Source organism: Capra hircus, chromosome 14 (genome assembly GCF_001704415.2).
Source record: "Capra hircus breed San Clemente chromosome 14, ASM170441v1, whole genome shotgun sequence".
NCBI lineage: Eukaryota > Metazoa > Chordata > Mammalia > Artiodactyla > Bovidae > Capra > Capra hircus.
In genome coordinates, this window is record NC_030821.1 from 50,913,080 (window position 1) to 50,932,382 (window position 19,303).

The window sequence follows — 19,303 nt, forward strand, 5'->3', positions numbered from 1 at the left end:
TCCGGGCACTATTGCTCCCTCAGGAGTCTGGTCAACGTTTTGTCCTAGGCTTTATTACTAATTTCAAAATAAGTTCAGCCGAATACTTAGTGGCCATACATCACCACTAGAAAAGAGATCTCTAGCTTCCCAGGCCAGTGGGGCTAAGGGTCCTTTATCTGAAGTCACCTTGTATGAGGGTTTGAAAGAAATGTCAAAACCTCAGGCGGGGCTGTGGATTCTGTAATTCCTATATATTTGTCTTAACTAAATGTCACACACCTTTCTAGGAGTGGAGGATACAACCCAGAGCAGAGAGCACCCGCTTACAGTGAAAAGAAAAACTTCCAAGTAAACAAATACGTTATTTCAATGTGTAACAGCTACAGAAGCACCTACAGACATTTAGAGACGTCGTGGAAGGAAGATGACTGGAAAAAGAAGTTGAGAATGACTCCATGGTAGAGATCTTTGAGCTCTCTTTTGAAATATTAATATGAGCTCCCAGTCAGAAAAGTAAGGGGAAAGCACTCCAGGCAACGCTGACCTCTTATGCAAAGTTTCAAGATAACTAAAAGTTGAAGTTGCAGAGGTGAAAGTCCCCCCCCCCCGCCTTTATTTTTCCCAGTAATATAAACACTGAGCATCTATGGTAGGTAGTAGGGATAAAACAAGGAATAGAAGCCCGGTCCCTGTGTTTTGGAACTTAGAATCTAGTGTGGAATGGGGGAATAGGAGAAGGATACCTAAAACAAGCAAATAAATGAAATAATTACACACTGTATTAACCCTTAGATGACAACATATTCCCCCTAGATTAATTCGACTTAGGGGACAGAAGTGGTTCCACAGTATAATGTAGATTAAACTGTTTCAAGAAGTGGGTACTGGACACTTGCAAAACACTAATAGCTCGTATTGATGTTAATTTTTACAAACGCGCCAAAAGGCACGATAATAGCCATCCACGAGTTTCCATGGCCACCTTGGGACGCTAGAGAACGGCCCTCTAGGAAAGTTTAGCGCCAAACCACTACAAGTCAAAGGTCTTTACGCATGTGCAATGATTCATCTGGAAGTAAACTAGGATGCCATGTTATCATTTTCTCAAAAGCGGCCTTCAGAACTACTTCTATGTCAACGTTTCCATAGACATCTTTTTGTTTTTCGGCTTTTAACAATCTTAAGAGTACCTGCTGCTGCTGCTGCTGCTGCTGCTAAGTCGCTACAATCGTGTCAGACTCTGTGCGACCCCATAGACAGCAGCCCACCAAGCTCCCCCGTCCCTGGGATTTTCCAGGCAAGAACACTGGAGTGGGTTGCCATTTCCTTCTCCAATGCATGAAAGTGAAAAGTGAAAGTGAAGTCGCTCAGTCGCGTCCGACTCTTCGCGACCCCATGGACTGCAGCCTACCAGGCTCCTCCGTCCATGGGATTTTCCAGGCAAGAGTGAAAACAGTTCTCTGCCCCATCGCAGCTTTAAGTATCCCCATCTTTAATATGGCGGAAGCCGAACCTGCGCAGAACAATCAAGTAGGGTCAATTCCAGTTTCTGGCATAACGTTACATGCCCTTCTTCCGGTGCAGAAGGCTATACCATTCCCTAGGTAATTACTGTTTTCGTCCTATTTCACACATATAATTTTCCAAGATAATAAGTTCTCTTTTCAGTAATGAGACGACGACTCTGCCTCTTAACTATTGTATAACCGCTGTGTATATAGCCACGTCCCCCAAGCACCCCCGCCATCCTGCGGATGGTCCGTACCAACTTCACCTCCGGTGCTGGGTGTCATGGCTGCCCCGAGAGCCTAGTGTGAGTTTGCACCTGCGGTGGGGTGGGTCCAGAGCCCACGCCCGAAAACCCAGCGAGATAAAGTTGCGTCTCGATTGCGGACGCGACAGCTTGTCTGATTCCTCGGTGATGGCGGCTTCCGGGAGTGGCATGGCCCAGAAAACGTGGGAGCTAGCCAACAACATGCAGGAAGCCCAGAGTGTCGATGAAATCTACAAATACGACAAGAAACAGCAGCAAGAAATCCTGGCGGCGAAGCCCTGGACTAAGGAGTGAGGAGGTCCCTGGCGAAACGCAGGGGAGGGAGGGGTGGCGGGACTTTAAGAGACCCAGGGGCAGTAGGAGTTGGGAGAGCTTGTCTTTCCCTCTGCAGCAAGGAGAAAGAGGAATCGCCTAAGAAATTTTATTTTACCTTTTAATCCCCGCAAATAAAGCGTAAGACCCTCCACTGGGGCTTGCTTGATTCCCCCTTTCTGTCTCGTTTGCCTTGGGAGAATGGAAGTGGAAAACGACAGCGGTAGTTTGGGCTTTCACTTCTCAGCCCCCGTATTGTTAGAGATACTCCACACTCTGCCTTGAACCTTGTGTATCGATATACACTTTGTTGGGATCTTCAGCTGATTTCAGACTAGGACTACAGCTATCTTCAGATAGTGAGTCAATCCAAGGCTCTCTAAAATAATTATGAGCCAGTTTTTTTTAGTCTGTAATCTTTTAGATCTATAATTGCTTCTTGATTGCTGATAATTATTTCAGAAACAACAAAGAGGCTCTACTCAGTCTCCCACAATGTTTACTCCACCATTTTTTCTACAGAAGCTGTAAATTATATCAACAGAGCTTAAGGTTTTTTGCCCCTTAGCAAAACTCATGTGTCCCTGGGAGTGATGACAGGTCAAGGTTTCTTTGCAGCAGTATTTATCCTTTCCTGACAGCAGATATTGTATGGAAAGAGTAAAAAGATCACACAGTCTCTCTAATGGATAGACAGGAAAGCGGTGGTCAACAACAAAAACCATATTTCATCTATCTCACAGCTTTTTACAAGGCAAGCTTTAACTGTGGGTATTCAGATTCAGCAGTGTTTACTTAGTACTTACTACAGGCTGAGTTTTGAGCTAGGAATTTCCATATGTCACTAAATCTTTATGACAACACAATACTGTATTTTTATTCCTTTTCTGCATATATGAAAACAAGCAAATACAGTAAATAACTTACTTCATAATTAGATGGAAGCAATGAATTCTTTAGTGAACAACCGTTAAGACCAAAAATCCAATCTCACAACTATAACTAAATAGTTGAAATTTACTTATCTTTTTTTATCTGTAAAAGAGAAAAAAGACCTATCTGTTGGTGATGTTATATAGATGAGGTCATGTATAAAAAAAGAGTCTAGAATGTATGTAACAGAAGCACAATAATGGACTTTTTTCCCCAATAGAGTGAAGATTTTAATTCATGTCTTGACTCCCAAGGACAGGTCTCTATATTTTTCAGCTGTGATTGAAATCTGTGGGCAGACATTTTAAAAAGACTTCTCAAAGACACTGACACTCTTCCAGACTGGTTATTTTGCCTGGTTGTCTGCTATTTCTATAGCAGGCTGCATACTTAGATTGATATAGCCTATTGAATATTTTAAATTATCAGCCTCACTGTGTGATTGTATCTCCAGTTACAGTCATCCTTGCTGTCTTCGGCTACATCAATGAGACTGAAGTGTAATTTTATTCAACAGTAGTTTAGTCACATACACAGATGACAAACTGAAATACTGATCACAGTAGGACTAAAGATTTTAAGGCTACATTTCCCATTTTTAGACTGATACCACAGAGAGAAGCTACAACCCTCAACACATTGTTCTCTCAGAGTACTATAAAAGATAGGTTAATAATGCAGCTAGCACTTAAAAAGTTTTGTATGTGTCAGGCACTAAGCCAAGCACTTTATGTACATTGTTTTACTCATTTCCTCCAAACAACAACTCTATGAACAGGCACAGACATTAAGTGTCTGTCTCAAGGTTACAGCCAGGATATGGCAGTAAAAGGGTTCAAACCTAGGTAGATGGATGTCAGCCCACATTCTTAACTGTTAGGCGTGGAAGGTTAAGTGGGAGAATAATGAGGCAAAATTGACCAACCAGGGTCAGAAACCTAGATTTGGTGATTCTGAAATTAATGGAGAAAAAGTCTATTGAAATGGTCGTGTAATTAATTCCCTTCTGTCTACTCAAATAGCGTATTTTAAAATTATTTCATACTTTTCGCTTCGCCCAATGGGAAGTAATTTGCAGGATTATGTTTATCATTTCCATCCCCCTTCAGGAACTCTCTCCTTTTATACTTTGTTTTTCTTTCCCTCTTTCTATATATATGCTTTTTCCCCATTCCATCAGTGTAAATTGCTTCAATACTTATTTGTTAATCTCCACAAAAACTACAAAAACCGTCTTACAATTGTACTTATATAAGAAAGTTAATTACACCATGCCTTTGTTTTGTAGTCACCATTACTTTAAGTACTGCAAAATCTCAGCATTGGCTCTACTGAAAATGGTGATGCATGCCAGATCAGGAGGCAACTTGGAAGTGATGGGCTTGATGCTGGGCAAGGTGGATGGTGAGACCATGATCATTATGGACAGCTTTGCTTTGCCAGTAGAGGGCACTGAAACGCGAGTGAACGCTCAGGCTGCTGCGTATGAGTACATGGCTGCATACATAGAAAATGCTAAACAGGTAAAAACACTGTTGCCTAAAATTAAGAGTTAAGAGTCTCATAGTTATTTTTGAGTTTCTAAACTTAAAACTATCCTCCTACATTAGAGTTTATATTTTAAGTTATTCTCAACTATATGTAACATATATGAGATTAGCATGGATTTTTAAAAATTCTCGAGAGTAGATCTTAAAAGGTCTCATCACAAGGAAAAAAAATTTGTAACTGCATGTGGGTTGGATGTGAACTGTACTTATTGTGATCATGTCACAGTATATACATATATTGAAACATTATGTTGTACATCTGAACGAATGTCTATATGTATTACACATATATAAACTATATCTGAGTTTTTAAAAGAAATTTTAATTCTCACATTCATTATGTGTGTTTAAAACCAAAAAATTGAAAACAACCTAAATGTAACTGGATATCAAGCTGATTTATATCCCACACAATGAACTGCCAGCCAGCCTTTAAAACTAAAAGATAGCTATTTATGTTTATTTATGTGAAACAAATCCCAGAATATTTTGTTGAGTGAAAAAGCAAAGTGTAGAATACTGTTGGTGGTATGCCATTGTGTATTTTCATTAATCTACATATGTGCAAAGAATATATTCTATATGCAGAGAGTAACTCTGGAAGACAGGTGTGTAAGCCTATGACAGTAACATCTGGGTTGAGAAACTAGTTGAGGGGAAAGAGGTGGGAAGGAGACTGAATGACCTTATTGTACATGTATCTTATTAATTTTGTGCCATGAGCATGTATTATCTAAAAATTTTTTTTTGAAAGCACCATAGTGAGTGAAGTTGCTCAGTCGTGTCCAACTCTTTGTGACCCCATGGACTGTAGCCTACCAGGCTCCTCCCTCCATGGGATTCTCCAGGCAAGAGTACTGGAGTGGGTTGCCATTTCCTTCTCCAGGGGATCTTCCCAACCCAGGGATCGAACCCGGGTCTCCTGCATTCCAGGCAGACACTTTAACCTCTGAGCCACCATATGCTGTAACTATTCTGCATACTGTTATTTTACTGTAGGGCTGTATAAATAGACAAATCACAAGCATCTCTAAGATTAAACAGGAACCTCAAGCTCCTTTGCTCTCTTCATTTGTTAGGTTGGCCGCCTTGAAAATGCAATTGGCTGGTATCATAGCCACCCTGGCTATGGCTGCTGGCTTTCTGGAATTGATGTTAGTACTCAGATGCTCAATCAGCAGTTCCAGGAACCATTTGTAGCAGTGGTAGTAAGTATTTTTACAATCAGTTGCTAATTAATTTTCATGAAGATTTACTAAAGCAGGTATACAGGGAAACAAAAACAGTATGGTAAAGAGCAAGGCTCTGGTGCCAGCCTAGGTTTGAATCTAAATTCCACGTCTTTGTAGCTGGGACTCTGAACAAGTTATGTAACTTCTCTGCGTCTTTTCCCACCCTCTGTTAGATGAGAATGTACACAGCACCTGTGTCTCAGTTCCCTGCACACAGTGGGCATTTGGTCGATGTTGAGTGAATTGATTAAATGAGGAATTGCTAGAACAGCTCTTGCTATGCTTAAAGTATTTTAGATGCAATTCAGGTTACCCTAAGGAAGGCAGAAATTGTTCATCCGTTTAAAAAGACTTCTGAAAGATAAGCAAATCTTTAATTAATACTCTTAAAATAGTATAATAACTAGATCTAATCTCTAAATTAATGATGAGATTTCTGTATTTAACCATTCTGTTCACTTCTGTGATTTTCCAATTTGGTTATTTTTTTCCCTATTGGCTACTTTTAACTATGTGTGTGTGCCTATAGTGTTATATGTACATATGTATTTCTAGGCTTATAATGTTTAAAAAAATAAGTCAGCAGATATTAAATATATCTTTCTTGTAGATTGACCCAACAAGAACAATATCTGCAGGGAAAGTGAATCTTGGAGCCTTCAGGACATATCCAAAGGTAATTTGAAAAATTCCAAGTTCTTATAGTTTTTCAATTTTTAAATATTTGGTTTATTTTTAAAGGTGTGTTATAGTTAACAATTTAACCGTATTTACAAAATAGAAGCCCAACTACCACAAATTGTCTTTAGCAAAAAGGTAATACATTTGTGCTGCATGTTGTTAATTCTACTAGAAAACAGTGTTCTTTTGTTGATAAGGATTTGTGTGTCATGGCCATCTACTATCTACTGCAATCTGAAATAGATATGAGCACAAGTGAATATCACCTAAGGACAAGAAAAATTAATCTTAAGCCAAATCTAGCCTTCAGCCACCAAATGGGGTTGAGGAAGAATATAAGCAATATACTTTTTTTTTATTAGGCGTTTATGTTCAGTAATTGGCTCCCCCAAATGAATGTTTCTGTAAATAGAAAGTCACATAGAAAACATATGTTTTTCCTCTGTTGTGTTTAAGTCTTCTATTTTCTTCATTTTTGTTTAGGGCTATAAGCCTCCAGATGAAGGACCTTCTGAGTACCAGACCATCCCACTTAATAAAATAGAAGACTTTGGTGTACACTGCAAACAGTAAGTCATTTTAAAATGTATCTGATGCCAGAATCATCCTAAGAAACCTCAGATCATCCAGACCAAGCCCCTAATTTTACAGATGAGAAAAAAATTCAGATGAAATGCATTTCATAATACCTTTTAAAATAATAGTAAGAATATATAAATATAATGTCTGAATCTTTATTAACAGTTGTTTTAATCTAACATGTTATTTGCCTTTCACCCATCTATATACGTTTTATCAATGTATGAGACACTTGGCCTGTTAATGAAAGTAAAAGCTGAAGGAAGCTGTATGCAGGGCCAGCCTGACGCTAGCAATTTCTACAGCCCTCAATGTACCCAGTTTCCACATAGCAAAAGTTCTCCCTAAACATTTTTACTTCAAGAGTTAAAGAAGTCATACTAAAGACTACTTAATTGTATACTCCTTTAAAACAGTGAATTTCATGCTATGTGAATTACATCTCAATTTTTTAAATCGGTAAACCAGTGAAGACAATTTTCTCCACCTTCTAAATATATCACCTCTCTCACTGTCACCTTGACCCAGGCCACAGCCATCTGGAACTTAAATGAGAGCACTAGCCTTCTAGCTAGTCTTCTTGCTTCTGCACTTCACCCCACCCCTTAAAGGTCTTTTGTCAGCCAAACAGATTCTGTTAAAACATAAGTCTGATCATGTTCGTCCTTCTCAGAGTAATTTCCTGTCTCATTAAGAATAAGATCTATAGTTAGTGCTTACCATGGACCACACAACCCTATGTAGACTGGCCCCCACAATCGTTCTGAGTCCGTCTCAGTGACTCTACTTCTTGTCACTAAGCCTTTGCTCTGTCTATTCTAGCCATAGTGGCCTCATTATGGTTTATCAGGTGTACTAGGCCGGCTCCTGCCTTGGGGCCTTTGCACTTGCTAATCCTTCTGCCTGAAACATTCTTCCTTATTTCCATGTGACTCACTATTTCAGTCAACGAGTATCTGTTTAAGGGTCACCTTAACAGAGAATGTTCCTTAATCACCCTATTCCAATTAGCACTTTCTAGTCACTGTTACCTTTCCCTGCTTCATTTTTCTTCTTAGCACTTGTGACCATCTGATATGTTTTTGCTTCCTTGTTATTGACCTCATTAGAAGGCGAACTTCATGAGAGAAAAATCAATTCACTGCTATATCCTAACAATTAAAATAGGGCATGGCACATAGAAGTGTGGGCACCCCCCCTAAAAAAAAATGTTTTTAAATTAGCTTGTATGTTATCCATGTTATATAAGCACATAGTTTAAAGAGGCACTGGTTCTATGAAAATAACATTCCCTTTCCCCCACCCCCAGAGGGAATCACTTAAACTTTATAGTTATGCTCCATTTAAGTATTTACCCCATTAACTTCAAACAGCATGCTGATAGTGCTACTTCTTGATTTTCAGTTTCTAGGCAGTATCTATTATTGACTTCCTGTACAGAAGATGAGGATTTAGCTCCACAAGTAATTTTGAATATTCTTCTTGCTTTCAACTCTGCTACTCTTGCTTTCAGCTCTGCTACTCTTGCTTTCAACTCAGCTAATATTAGACCAAAAAATTTCACTGCATCAGCCTATGGAATTAAGACAGTAATAACATTAAGGTGATCCACAAATTTTAAAACATAAAAGTCTATTCTAGACCCTCCAGTTTGAGCTCCCTTATTTTCCATCCTTTATAATCTACATCTTTTGCTCTACTCATCCTGTCTTTCCCCTGAAGTATCAGAGGTACAACGTGTCATTTCTAAAACTGACCTTTCCACCTGAACCCCTGCCTCCTCTCCCCATACCTAACTGCCTCAACTCCCGGGGCTTCACTTCTTAAACAATGTCTTAAATGTCTACACTCTGGATATAACAATAAATTAGACCATGAGGTTTTGATAACAGATATAATACCATATCCTTTTGCTGCCACTTTCTGTGGTGTTGAACAAGTCTTTACTCTAGAGTTGTTTCTTCTACGTAGAATGGGAATAATAAATCTTTCCTTTTGTGGTTGTAGGGAAGATTAAATGAGAATATATATAAAGTGCCAGGACATAATAAGTGCTCAAGAAATACACTGTTTCCACATCCCACTTCCACATTTCACTATAGCTTTGTCTTTTTCATCTACACATATGCAGGGGTATCTTATTTATAAAGCCCTTACTGAGAATTGTCTTTAAATTCTTACTCTTTTTAAATTTCTTCACTCCTGAATTGAAAGAACACACATTTATGTCCCTGTGCCTTTATCTTCGACACCACTAGCCTGAAAGTGAGGCCTTTTTCTCCTGACATCTGCTCCACTGCAGTGGCATCCTTTGTGGTCTCCCTGCTTCCCATTTCTCCTCTGACACATCTTACCACAGCCGGCTTTCTCAAACACTGATATAAACGGCTATATCACTGATCTGCTCAGACACCTTCCATGAGTCCCAAGTACCTAGAAGATAATTTCTTAGCCTTTTATGTTATGTCCTCTGCTAGCTAGACCCCAACATAGCTTTCTAGATTTCCCTTACAAAATCCTTCTGCTCCCACTAAACTGTCCAGGCAGACTGATTAACTTCTTGCTCCTTTCATGACTTTCCTTTTTGTGAGTTAGGGATCTCTTCCTAATGCTTCCTCCTTGCTCTTAACATAGCCACACTATAAACTCATGTTAGGGTAACTCGAATTCCTGCCTTTTCCCTGGAGCCTCTCAGGCTGTTCTGTCTATACTAACAGTACTCATTATCACTAACATTTAATTGGCAGATGATTAATTTTAAATATGCACTATAGCATCACTTCGGAGAAGGCAATGGCACCCGGCTCCAGTACTCTTGCCTGGGAAATCCCATGGATGGAGGAGCCTGATAGGCTGCAGTCCATGGGGTCGCTAAGAGTCAGACACAACTGAGCGACTTCACTTTCACTTTTCACTTTCATGCATTAGAGAAGGAAATGGCAACCCACTCCAGCATTCTTGCCTGGAGAATCCCAGGGACGGGGGAGCCTGGTGGGCTGCCGTCTATGGGGTCGCACAGAGTCGGAACGACTGATGCGACTTAGCAGCATAGCATCACTTACTGTTATTCAATATATATCATTATATTTATAACTTTTCATGGATTCATCCCACGTGTCCCATGAAAATGGTAAGCTCCTTAAGGTGAAGAAGTCCCTTATGTTTCTTTGTAACATAGTGACATGTTTAAGTATTTATTACTTTTAAAAAAATAAGTTTTTCAGACATTTAACCAAATTTCCCTTGATTATAAATTAGGCACCTTTATAAATTATTTTATATGCTTTAATGACCAACCTCAAAGTTTTGGTTTTCCAAAAAGCAGTTGTTCCTAATTAGGGGATTAGAAAGGGAGGAATCAAGACTCCACATGTAATTTTTGGTATTTTTAAAAGCCTGATGATGCTGTGAAAGTGCTGCACTCAATATGCCAGCAAATTTGGAAAACTCAGCAGTGGCCACAGGACTGGAAAAGGTCAGTTTTCATTCCAATCCCAAAGAAAGGCAATGCCAAAGAATGTTCAAACTACCACACAGTTGCATTCATCTCACACACTAGTAAAGTAATGCTCAAAATTCTCCAAGCCAGGCTTCAGCAATACGTGAACTGTGAACTTCCAGATGGTCAAGCTGATTTTAGAAAAGGTAGAGGAACCAGAGATCAAATTGCTAACATCCGCTGGATCATTGAAAAAGCAAAAAGAGTTCCAGAAAAACATCTATTTCTGCTTTATTGACTATGCCAAAGCCTTTGACTGTGTGGATCACAAGAAACTGTGGAAAATTCTGAAAGAGGTGGGAATACCAGACCATCTGACCTGCCTCTTGAGAAACCTATATGCGGTCAGGAAGCAACAGTTAGAACTGGACATGGAATAACAGACTGGTTCCAAATAGGAAAAGAAGTACGTCAAGGCTGTATATTGTCAACTTGCTTATTTAACTTATATGCAGAGTACATCATGAGAAACACTGGGCTAGATGAAGCACAAGCTAGAATCAAGATTGCCAGGAGAAATATCAATAACCTCAGATATGCAGATAACACCACCCTTATGGCAGAAGGTGAAAAGGAACTAAAAAGCCTCTTGATGAAAGTGAAAGAGGAGAGTGAAAAAGTTGGCTTAAAGCTCAACATTCAGAAAACAAAGATCCTGGCATCTGGTCCCATCACTTCATGGGAAATAGATGGAGAAACAGTGGAAACAGTGTCAGACTTTATTTTTGGGGGCTCAAAATCACTGCAGATGGTGATTGCAGCCATGAAATTAAAAGACGCTTACTCCTTGGAAGTTATGACCAACCTAGACAGCATATTTAAAAGCAGAGACAATACTTTGCCAACAAAGGTCCGTCTAGTCAAGGCTATGGCTTTTCCAGTAGTCATGTATGGATGTTGAGAGTTGGACTGTGAAGAAAGCTAAGCACCGAAGAATTGATGCTTTTGAACTATGGTGTTGGAGAAGACTCTTGAGAGTCCCTTGGACTGCAAGGAGATCCAACCAGTCCATTCTAAAGGAGATCAGCCCTGGGTGTTCTTTGGAAGGAATGATGCTAAAGCTGAAATTCCAGTACTTTGGCCACTTCATGAGAAGAGTTGACTCATTGGAAAAGACTCTGATGCTGGGAGGGATTGGGGGCTTGAGGAAAAGGGGACGACAGAGGATGAGATGGCTGGATGGCATCACCAACTTGATGCACATGAGTATGGGTGAACTCTGGGAGTTGGTGACAGACAGGGAGGCCTGGCGTGCTGCAATTCATGGGGTCGCAAAGAGTTGGACACAACTGAGCAACTGAACTGAACTGAACAAAAGTAATAGCTATCCTTGGAGAGAGTAAGTTCATTACTGTTGGCTGAAATTTATGAAGTCAGTGGCATGGATAAATACATGTCATTCAGAATTTTTGATTAGTTATTAATTTCTGAGAATTTCTGGGCTTTACAGAGGGGAGAAATATAACTTGAGAATATTTTCTTAACTAAATTGCAACCACCCCCCTGAAGAGTAAGAAAACCAGGTTTACCTGTTTTTCTGTTGGAAAAAATTAAAGCATGACTATTTGGATATAAAATGTAATTAACTTAACTTTGGTCGTAGCCTTTATGTGATGTGGTTGAATGTTTTTTACTTACTAGATTTGTGGTTTTGTTTCATTAGATACTATGCCTTAGAAGTCTCATATTTCAAATCCTCTTTGGATCGGAAATTGCTTGAGCTTTTGTGGAATAAATACTGGGTGAATACGCTGAGTTCCTCTAGCTTGCTTACGGTAAGTACCATGCTTGCAAGGAATTTGTCTGAATTTTATCAATCTACATAAGTTTAATGTCTGAAACTCTTTTTCATGGAAAGACTGACTTTGCCAAGATGGTGGGCTTGGGGGCAGATTCTGCATGACCAGAAGTGGATTGGAATACTAGGCCAAGCTATGATCTGTATTGTGTACTATTGAGTCCAGATGAGGGTGAGATCTACCTCTGACTTAGTTAGAGAAAAATGCCAATAGTGTTCTTTGTTGTGTGTCTCAGGTAGGACTCTAGTTACAAGTGACAGGAGACCCAACCAACCTGGCTAAAACAAAAAAGAGAATCATGTAAGCTGCAAAGTCCAAGAGTACCAGGAGGAGGGTTGACTTCAGGCACAGCCTGAGTTTGCATTCAGACAATATTATGAGGTCTTGGTCTTCCTTTCTCAGCTTTGATTTCAGGTCAGTTGGTTTCAGTTTCAGACTTCATGTGAAATCAAGATGGCAGTATTAGCTTAGACCTCCCAATTCCACACTCAAAAGAAAAGGTCAAGATACATAACACACACATACACAGACACATACATACCACTCAACATATTCCCAGGCAAAGCCTCACTGTGTCTCTGAGTTTTATAGGTCACATGCCTAACCTTAAACCTGCTCTGGGCCAAGGGAATGAACACCATGAGTAGTTGAGCCAAGGCAAGTGCATCACTGCTTTACTGCTGGGCTGGAGTAAAAGAAACTCTCCGGAGCACTTGGACTAAGGATGTCCCCCAAAGAAATCAGAATATCACTACCTTATAGCAAGCAGATTGCTGCTACCACCAAAAAAAAGAAAAAGAAAAAGTCAATATTTTCCAATATATCATTAAAATCTAATACCTAGAAGAGGACAGAAACTTCTATCTAGATCTTTTTTAAGTAAGCCACTTCATATAGTACATTATAGCATAGTGGTTAGAACCACTAAATTTGGAATAAGATAAACTCAGTTCAGAAATAAGTATGCCATTTTACTAGCTGGGTGTGACCGTCACAGCATTATTTAATGTGTCTGAGCCTTTCTTGGGCCCAATGATAATAATACCCACATTGTTAAGTACACTGAGAATTATATGAAATATATGTATAGTAATTAGCAAAGTACTAAGGGTCGCACAGAGTCAGACACGACTGAAGCGACTTAGCAGCAGCAGCAGCAGGCATATAATAAGGCAATGGCACCCCACTCCAGTACTCTTGCCTGGAAAATCCCATGGACAGAGGAGCCTGGTAGGCTGCAGTCCATGGGGTCATGAAGAGTTGGACACGACTGAGTGACTTTGCTTTCACTTTTCACTTTCATGCATTAGAGAAGGAAATGGCAACCCACTCCAGTGTTCTTGCCTGGAGAATCTCAGGGACGGGGGAGCCTGGTGGGCTGCCGTCTGTGGGGTCGCAGAGTCGGACACGACTGAAGCGACTTGGCAGCAGCAGCAGGCATATAATAAAGCCTCAATAAATTATGTTTTGCTCATTTGATTCATTGTACTCATGGGTAAAAACCTCACTTGAGCATATTTACTGTGAATTTACTATGATTTTTTTTCTTATTTCTTATCCTCAACAGTCAGAAACAGTAAATTAGAAAGAGGGAGAGTGATCATAATAGCAAACATTTATTAAATGTTTTCTATGTATCTAGCACTGCTAAATGCCTCATGTGTCATGTTTCCTTAGAGGCAAGTATGCTGATAGCAGCCAGAAGTGACACATGATGGCATGGGCAGGAAGCAGTGAGACTGGAGCTGTCTGAACCTTTGTACAAAAGCAGCCAGCTCTACTTACTCAGCCTGTGGCTATCCCTGTATTCCAACACTGCATATACTGAGGACATTAATAATCAAGAAAAGGTTAAATTATATTTCCTCCTTTTTTTGTGTAGTTTAATACCTAGTACATTATATCATTCTAAGAAAAAAAAATATAAATAAATGTATGTCATCTCTTTCCCTTTACAGCTAAAGCATGTAATCTAAAAGCTACCAGAAAAAAGTTACATTTTGATTTATATTAGTGTTCTCTGTTTGAAATGTAATTGGTTTCTTTTTTCATTTTAATAGTATAACTGTTTCTGCCATCCCACATTTTTATATCTGCAGCTAAATCTTCTAGGTGTGAAGTGATCTACAAACATTAGGGTTTTTTCCAAATCTGTTGAGGAAGGATGTATTGGTGACCTAAACCATTTAGATACAGACAAAGTGAATATAATTGCATGTTTAAAAAATTATCATAAGTTTGTAAAATCACTGGAAAGCTGGTAGCACTTTAAAGGGCTTTTTGTAGTAACTATGATGACAGCTAATGTTTTTAAAATGTCTTGTGACTGAACTGTACTGCCTTTACAGTATCTTACAGACTGAGCAAATAGAACATAAAGATATCCCAGGAGAAACTTTTAAAAAATATTACACTTAAGTGTACATATGTAATTATTAAACTTTTAGTTTTTAAAATGTATGAAATATCAGCAGTATATAGAATATTTCAGTTTACCAAATATGGGTGTGCATGTGCTGACTTTTTGTGACTCTGTGGACTGTATATAGCCCACCAGGCTCCTCTGTCCATGGGATTCTGCAGGCAAGAATACTGGAGTGGGTTGCCATGCCCTCCTCCAGGGGATCTTTCCAACCCAGGGATCAAACCCATGTTTCTTAAGTCTCCTATATTGGCAGGGGGGTTCTTTACCAGTAGCACCTCCTGGGAAGAGCTCATGTGAGTATATAGCAATACTCTAAAAAAAAATTGTGGTTATAGCTAGGTGGAGGGGATGGTAGGTATTTTCTTATATATATATATATATACACACACATATATATACTGCTCTACATTTTCCAGATTTTCTGTATAACTATTAATTTGGTAATTAGAAAAGCTAAAACAAATGTAATTTTTTAAATGTGTCATAAGTACTAATTCTGGAAGTTCAACATGAAAAACTAACAAAATTAGCTAACAATTGTTAAGCTTTTGCTAGGTGTCATCAACAGTCCTACAAGCTTTGTATACGTAACTCACAATAGCTTTAAGGTAGAAATTATCACCCTCCTCCCCCTTTTTCACAGGAAGACTGTAAGGCATAGAAAAGTAAAGGGCCTCTCCCAAGGCCTCCCAGCTAATCTGCAGGAGGACCACAATCTGGACTCAAATCTATGTACTTCAGAGCCTCTCATAATAACAAATTATTAGATTTAAGCAGTCAAAAAAGACAATTCCAAATTTAATCTTTAAACTATAAAAGGGAAAAATTTCTATACTTCAACTGCGTGAGCTTTGGAATCAGTTTTTGCAAGTATAGTTTGACTTCTTACTTCACTGATATCCACTTAGATTTCATAGTAGAATTATTTGTAAATGAAATATTCTATATGGAAGAAAATTTACATATGTATATTTTTTTACATGAAAGACTAGTATATTGATACAGTATCATTTTCCCCATAGAATGCAGACTATACCACCGGTCAGGTCTTTGATTTGTCTGAAAAATTAGAACAGTCAGAAGCCCAGCTGGGACGAGGAAGTTTCATGTTGGGTTTAGAAACACATGACCGAAAGTCAGAAGACAAACTTGCCAAAGCTACACGAGACAGGTGAGAGCAAATCTATTCCTACCCCTAACTTTTTTTCTCAAGATTTGTAAATAACAGGATTCAAATTCCTTGCAGTTCAACCTATAACTTACAGTGGTACCTAAATGTTAGCTTACTTGGACCTTTAAGGTTGTCAGATGCAGGTTTTAACTTTGAAAATTTAGGAGACAGTAGGTAAGAATATTAAAGGCTTCTGGGTCTAGGTGATGTTGTGAAAAACTCTCTTTCACCTTTTCCAGCTTCAGCCATCAAGTATAAGAAAGAAAACCAGTCCATTGCTGGGTCTTTAAACGAAAACCAAAGCAAAACTTTGCAAAAAGATGTCCTAATCTATTCTAATATAATCCTTTTGTGAAGGATTAAATTAGGATTTAAGTTTATCAAATTTCAAATTTTTATAAAGTTTTAAGGCCTAAATATCAGAGAAATGATTGTTATCTTTCTGTTTTTCTGAAATAATCCTTTATACAGTAATTTAGTATCTCAAATCTCAGTGAAGAATTTGTTAAGAACAAACTGGAGATAACATGAAATAATTACGTGATCCTTCAGATGCATACAGAATTGGGAGGACTAATATAATATTCACTTTTGCAAAAATTTGAATTTTAATATGACAGGGATAGAGAGGAAAGGAAGACTATGTTGACATCTATATAAATCACTATCTTGGTATCCATTTTGAGAAGAACTAAATTAGTTGATAGGAAAGAAAAGAGAAACGGAAGGCCTAAATGTGTTGGAATAGAAGCTATCTTGGGTTAGAATGACCTCATTTATTTCTTCTCTGTGAGTAATAAAAGGTATAGAGGTAGCAGCCTGGATAAAAATCATATTTTTCTTTGACGTTAGGGCTTACTTTTGATACTTGTTCTGAATATGTCATTTTGCTCATCTATCTTTATATGTGTCTGATTTATACTTTTATCTGCATTTATATCTCAATTTCTTATGAAGCAAAAATGTCACTATGGAAATGTAACTATATAGGAAGAAAAGTAGGAAGGAGAAGAGTAGTAGTACAATAGTAGAGAATTTTCCTTTGGGGGGTAATTTTACAAGAATTGCATCTTTTCTGAATATTGGTGGGTTGTTGTTTTTTTTTTTATCAGTTCTAAAATCTAAGTCCTTCATCCACTAATCTAATTTTACCTTTGCGTTGTTTGAAGGATGTCTCTGATTACTTCAGGAGAAAAAAGCACAAGGTTCATTAAAATTATTTTTAAAAACAATTCCAACTAATGAACAACAAGAAAAGCAGATTTTAGTGTAATATTGGAATCAGTCTATATTTCTGAATTATAAATAACTTCAGTAACCTTCTAAAATAGAACTTTTCCCAAACCTTTTCACAAATAATAAAATAACTTTTGAATTTTATCGGATATTTACATTGTCATTCTTTTGGGAAAATTTAGTAAGTAGGAAACAATCAAAATACATGCAGAAGGCTAAAAATCACTATGGTATACTATAGAGAGTAAACTGTAGATTGGTATGGTATACAGTATGTTTTGCAGAGTATGAATAGGACCAGAATCATTACTAGGGGTGCAAGGATGGCATTGTAGAGGGGTGGGAGTCATGCAAGTTGCATGTTTGAAACAGTTCTCAGTTCTTATGACATTATGTGATCTGTTTTTTTTTTCTAGCTGTAAAACTACCATAGAAGCTATCCATGGATTGATGTCTCAGGTTATTAAGGATAAACTGTTTAATCAAATTAACATCTCTTAAACAAGCACCAAGTAGTACTTTTGCCTGAAAGCTAGTATGAGGAGAAATACTCAAGTAACACTTTAAAACCAGTTACCAAAAATCTGATTAGAAGAATAAGGTGCTCTGAAGGTGTCCTAAATATTAACATCCTATAATAAAATTCTTTAAAATGAAATTGTTCTTTTGTTGTTTCGTGGGAGGGTTTACATTATTTTTGTAGTATCCTTTAATGTTCTAAAATATGAGGGAAAGAAATATTAGAACTTTTCTGTTTTAAAAGAGTCTTGCCTGTTTAAATTAGTCAAAGGATTTCAGCATTTCACTTGCTGTACTATCAGAGCCAGTTTCAGTTTGCTTAAGCCTTCTTTACCTATGGCCATACCACCCAGAACACACCTGATCTCCGAAGCTAAGCAGGGTTCAGCCTGGTTAGTATGTGGATGGGAGTCTGCCTGGGAATACGGGGTGCTATAGGCTATTTTGGGGGCTTCCCAGGTGGCGCTAGTGGTAAAGAACCAGCCTCCCAATGCAGGAGATGTAAGAGACACAGGTTTAGTCCCCAGGTCAGGAAGGTCCCCTGGAGGAGGGCATGGCAACCCACTCCAGTATTCTTGCTAGAGAATCCTATGGACCGAGGAGCCTGATGGGCTATGCTTCATGGGGTAGCAAAGAGTCAGACCCGACTGAAGTGACTTAGCATGCATGCATGCAAACCTTTTGATCTGTTAGTAAAAGTACAATTTAATATAACATTTTTATGTTCCTATAAAACATTAACCAAGTCACACCATAAATTATTTTCCTGAAAGTCAAAAAAGTTATTTGAGACAGTCTAGCACAGGTATCTAAGTCATTAAAACATTCACCAACTGCCTTTACTGAATGAGGCCCAGTTTTACTCTCTCGAGATACTCTGAACAAGTAGACCTTGTAAATTCTCTAAACAGTGGAGTCTAAAGCTAAGTTAACAAGAAGCTAAGTATACTGCTGTGAAGGGAGAATTAAAGTGGCTGGGAACTATGCCAAAACCTTTGACTGTGTGGATCACAACCAACTGGAAAATTCTTTAAGAGATGGGAATACCAGACCACCTTACCTGCCTCTTGAGAAATCTGTATGCAGGTCAAGAAGCAAGTTAGAACTGGACATGGAACAACAGACTGGTTCCAAATAGGAAAAGGAGTCTGTCAAGGCTGTATATTGTCACCCTGCTTATTTAACTTATATGCAGAGTACATCATGAGAAACACTAGGCTGGAGGAAGCACAAGCTGGAATCAAGGTTTCTGGGAGAAATATCAATAACCTCAGATATGCAGATGACATCACCCTTACGGCAGAAAGTGAAGAACTAAAGAGCCTCTTGATGAAAGTGAAAGAGGAGAGTGAAGAAGTTGGCTTAAAGCTCAACATTCAGAAAACTAAGATCATAGCATCCAGTTCCATCACTTTATGGCAAATAGATGGGGAAACAGTGTCAGACTTTTATTTTTCTGGGCTCTAAAATCACTGCAGATGGTGACTGCAGCCATGAAATTAAAAGACACTTACTCCTTGGAAGGAAAGTTATGACCAACCTAGACAGCATATTCAAAAGCAGAGACATTACTTTGCCAACAAAGGTCCATCTAGTAAAGGCTGTGGTTTT

The 19,303-nt window shown here is 38.5% G+C and overlaps 1 protein-coding gene across 2 annotated transcripts; it reads left to right on the forward strand.

Annotated features, from left to right (window-relative positions):
* COPS5 (COP9 signalosome subunit 5) lies at positions 1,576 to 17,831 on the forward strand. 2 transcript variants are annotated; one of them, XM_005689038.3, is made up of 8 exons: positions 1,576 to 2,046; positions 4,290 to 4,524; positions 5,631 to 5,759; positions 6,394 to 6,459; positions 6,948 to 7,033; positions 12,206 to 12,317; positions 15,789 to 15,937; positions 17,590 to 17,831. In XM_005689038.3, the coding sequence occupies exons 1-8, from the start codon at positions 1,904 to 1,906 to the stop codon at positions 17,672 to 17,674; spliced, it is 1,005 nt and encodes a 334-aa protein (XP_005689095.1). In that variant the 5' UTR covers positions 1,576 to 1,903; the 3' UTR covers positions 17,675 to 17,831. The 2 variants fall into 2 exon arrangements, with proteins under 2 accessions (XP_005689095.1, XP_013824659.1); XM_013969205.1 differs by having other exon boundaries at positions 1,783 to 2,054.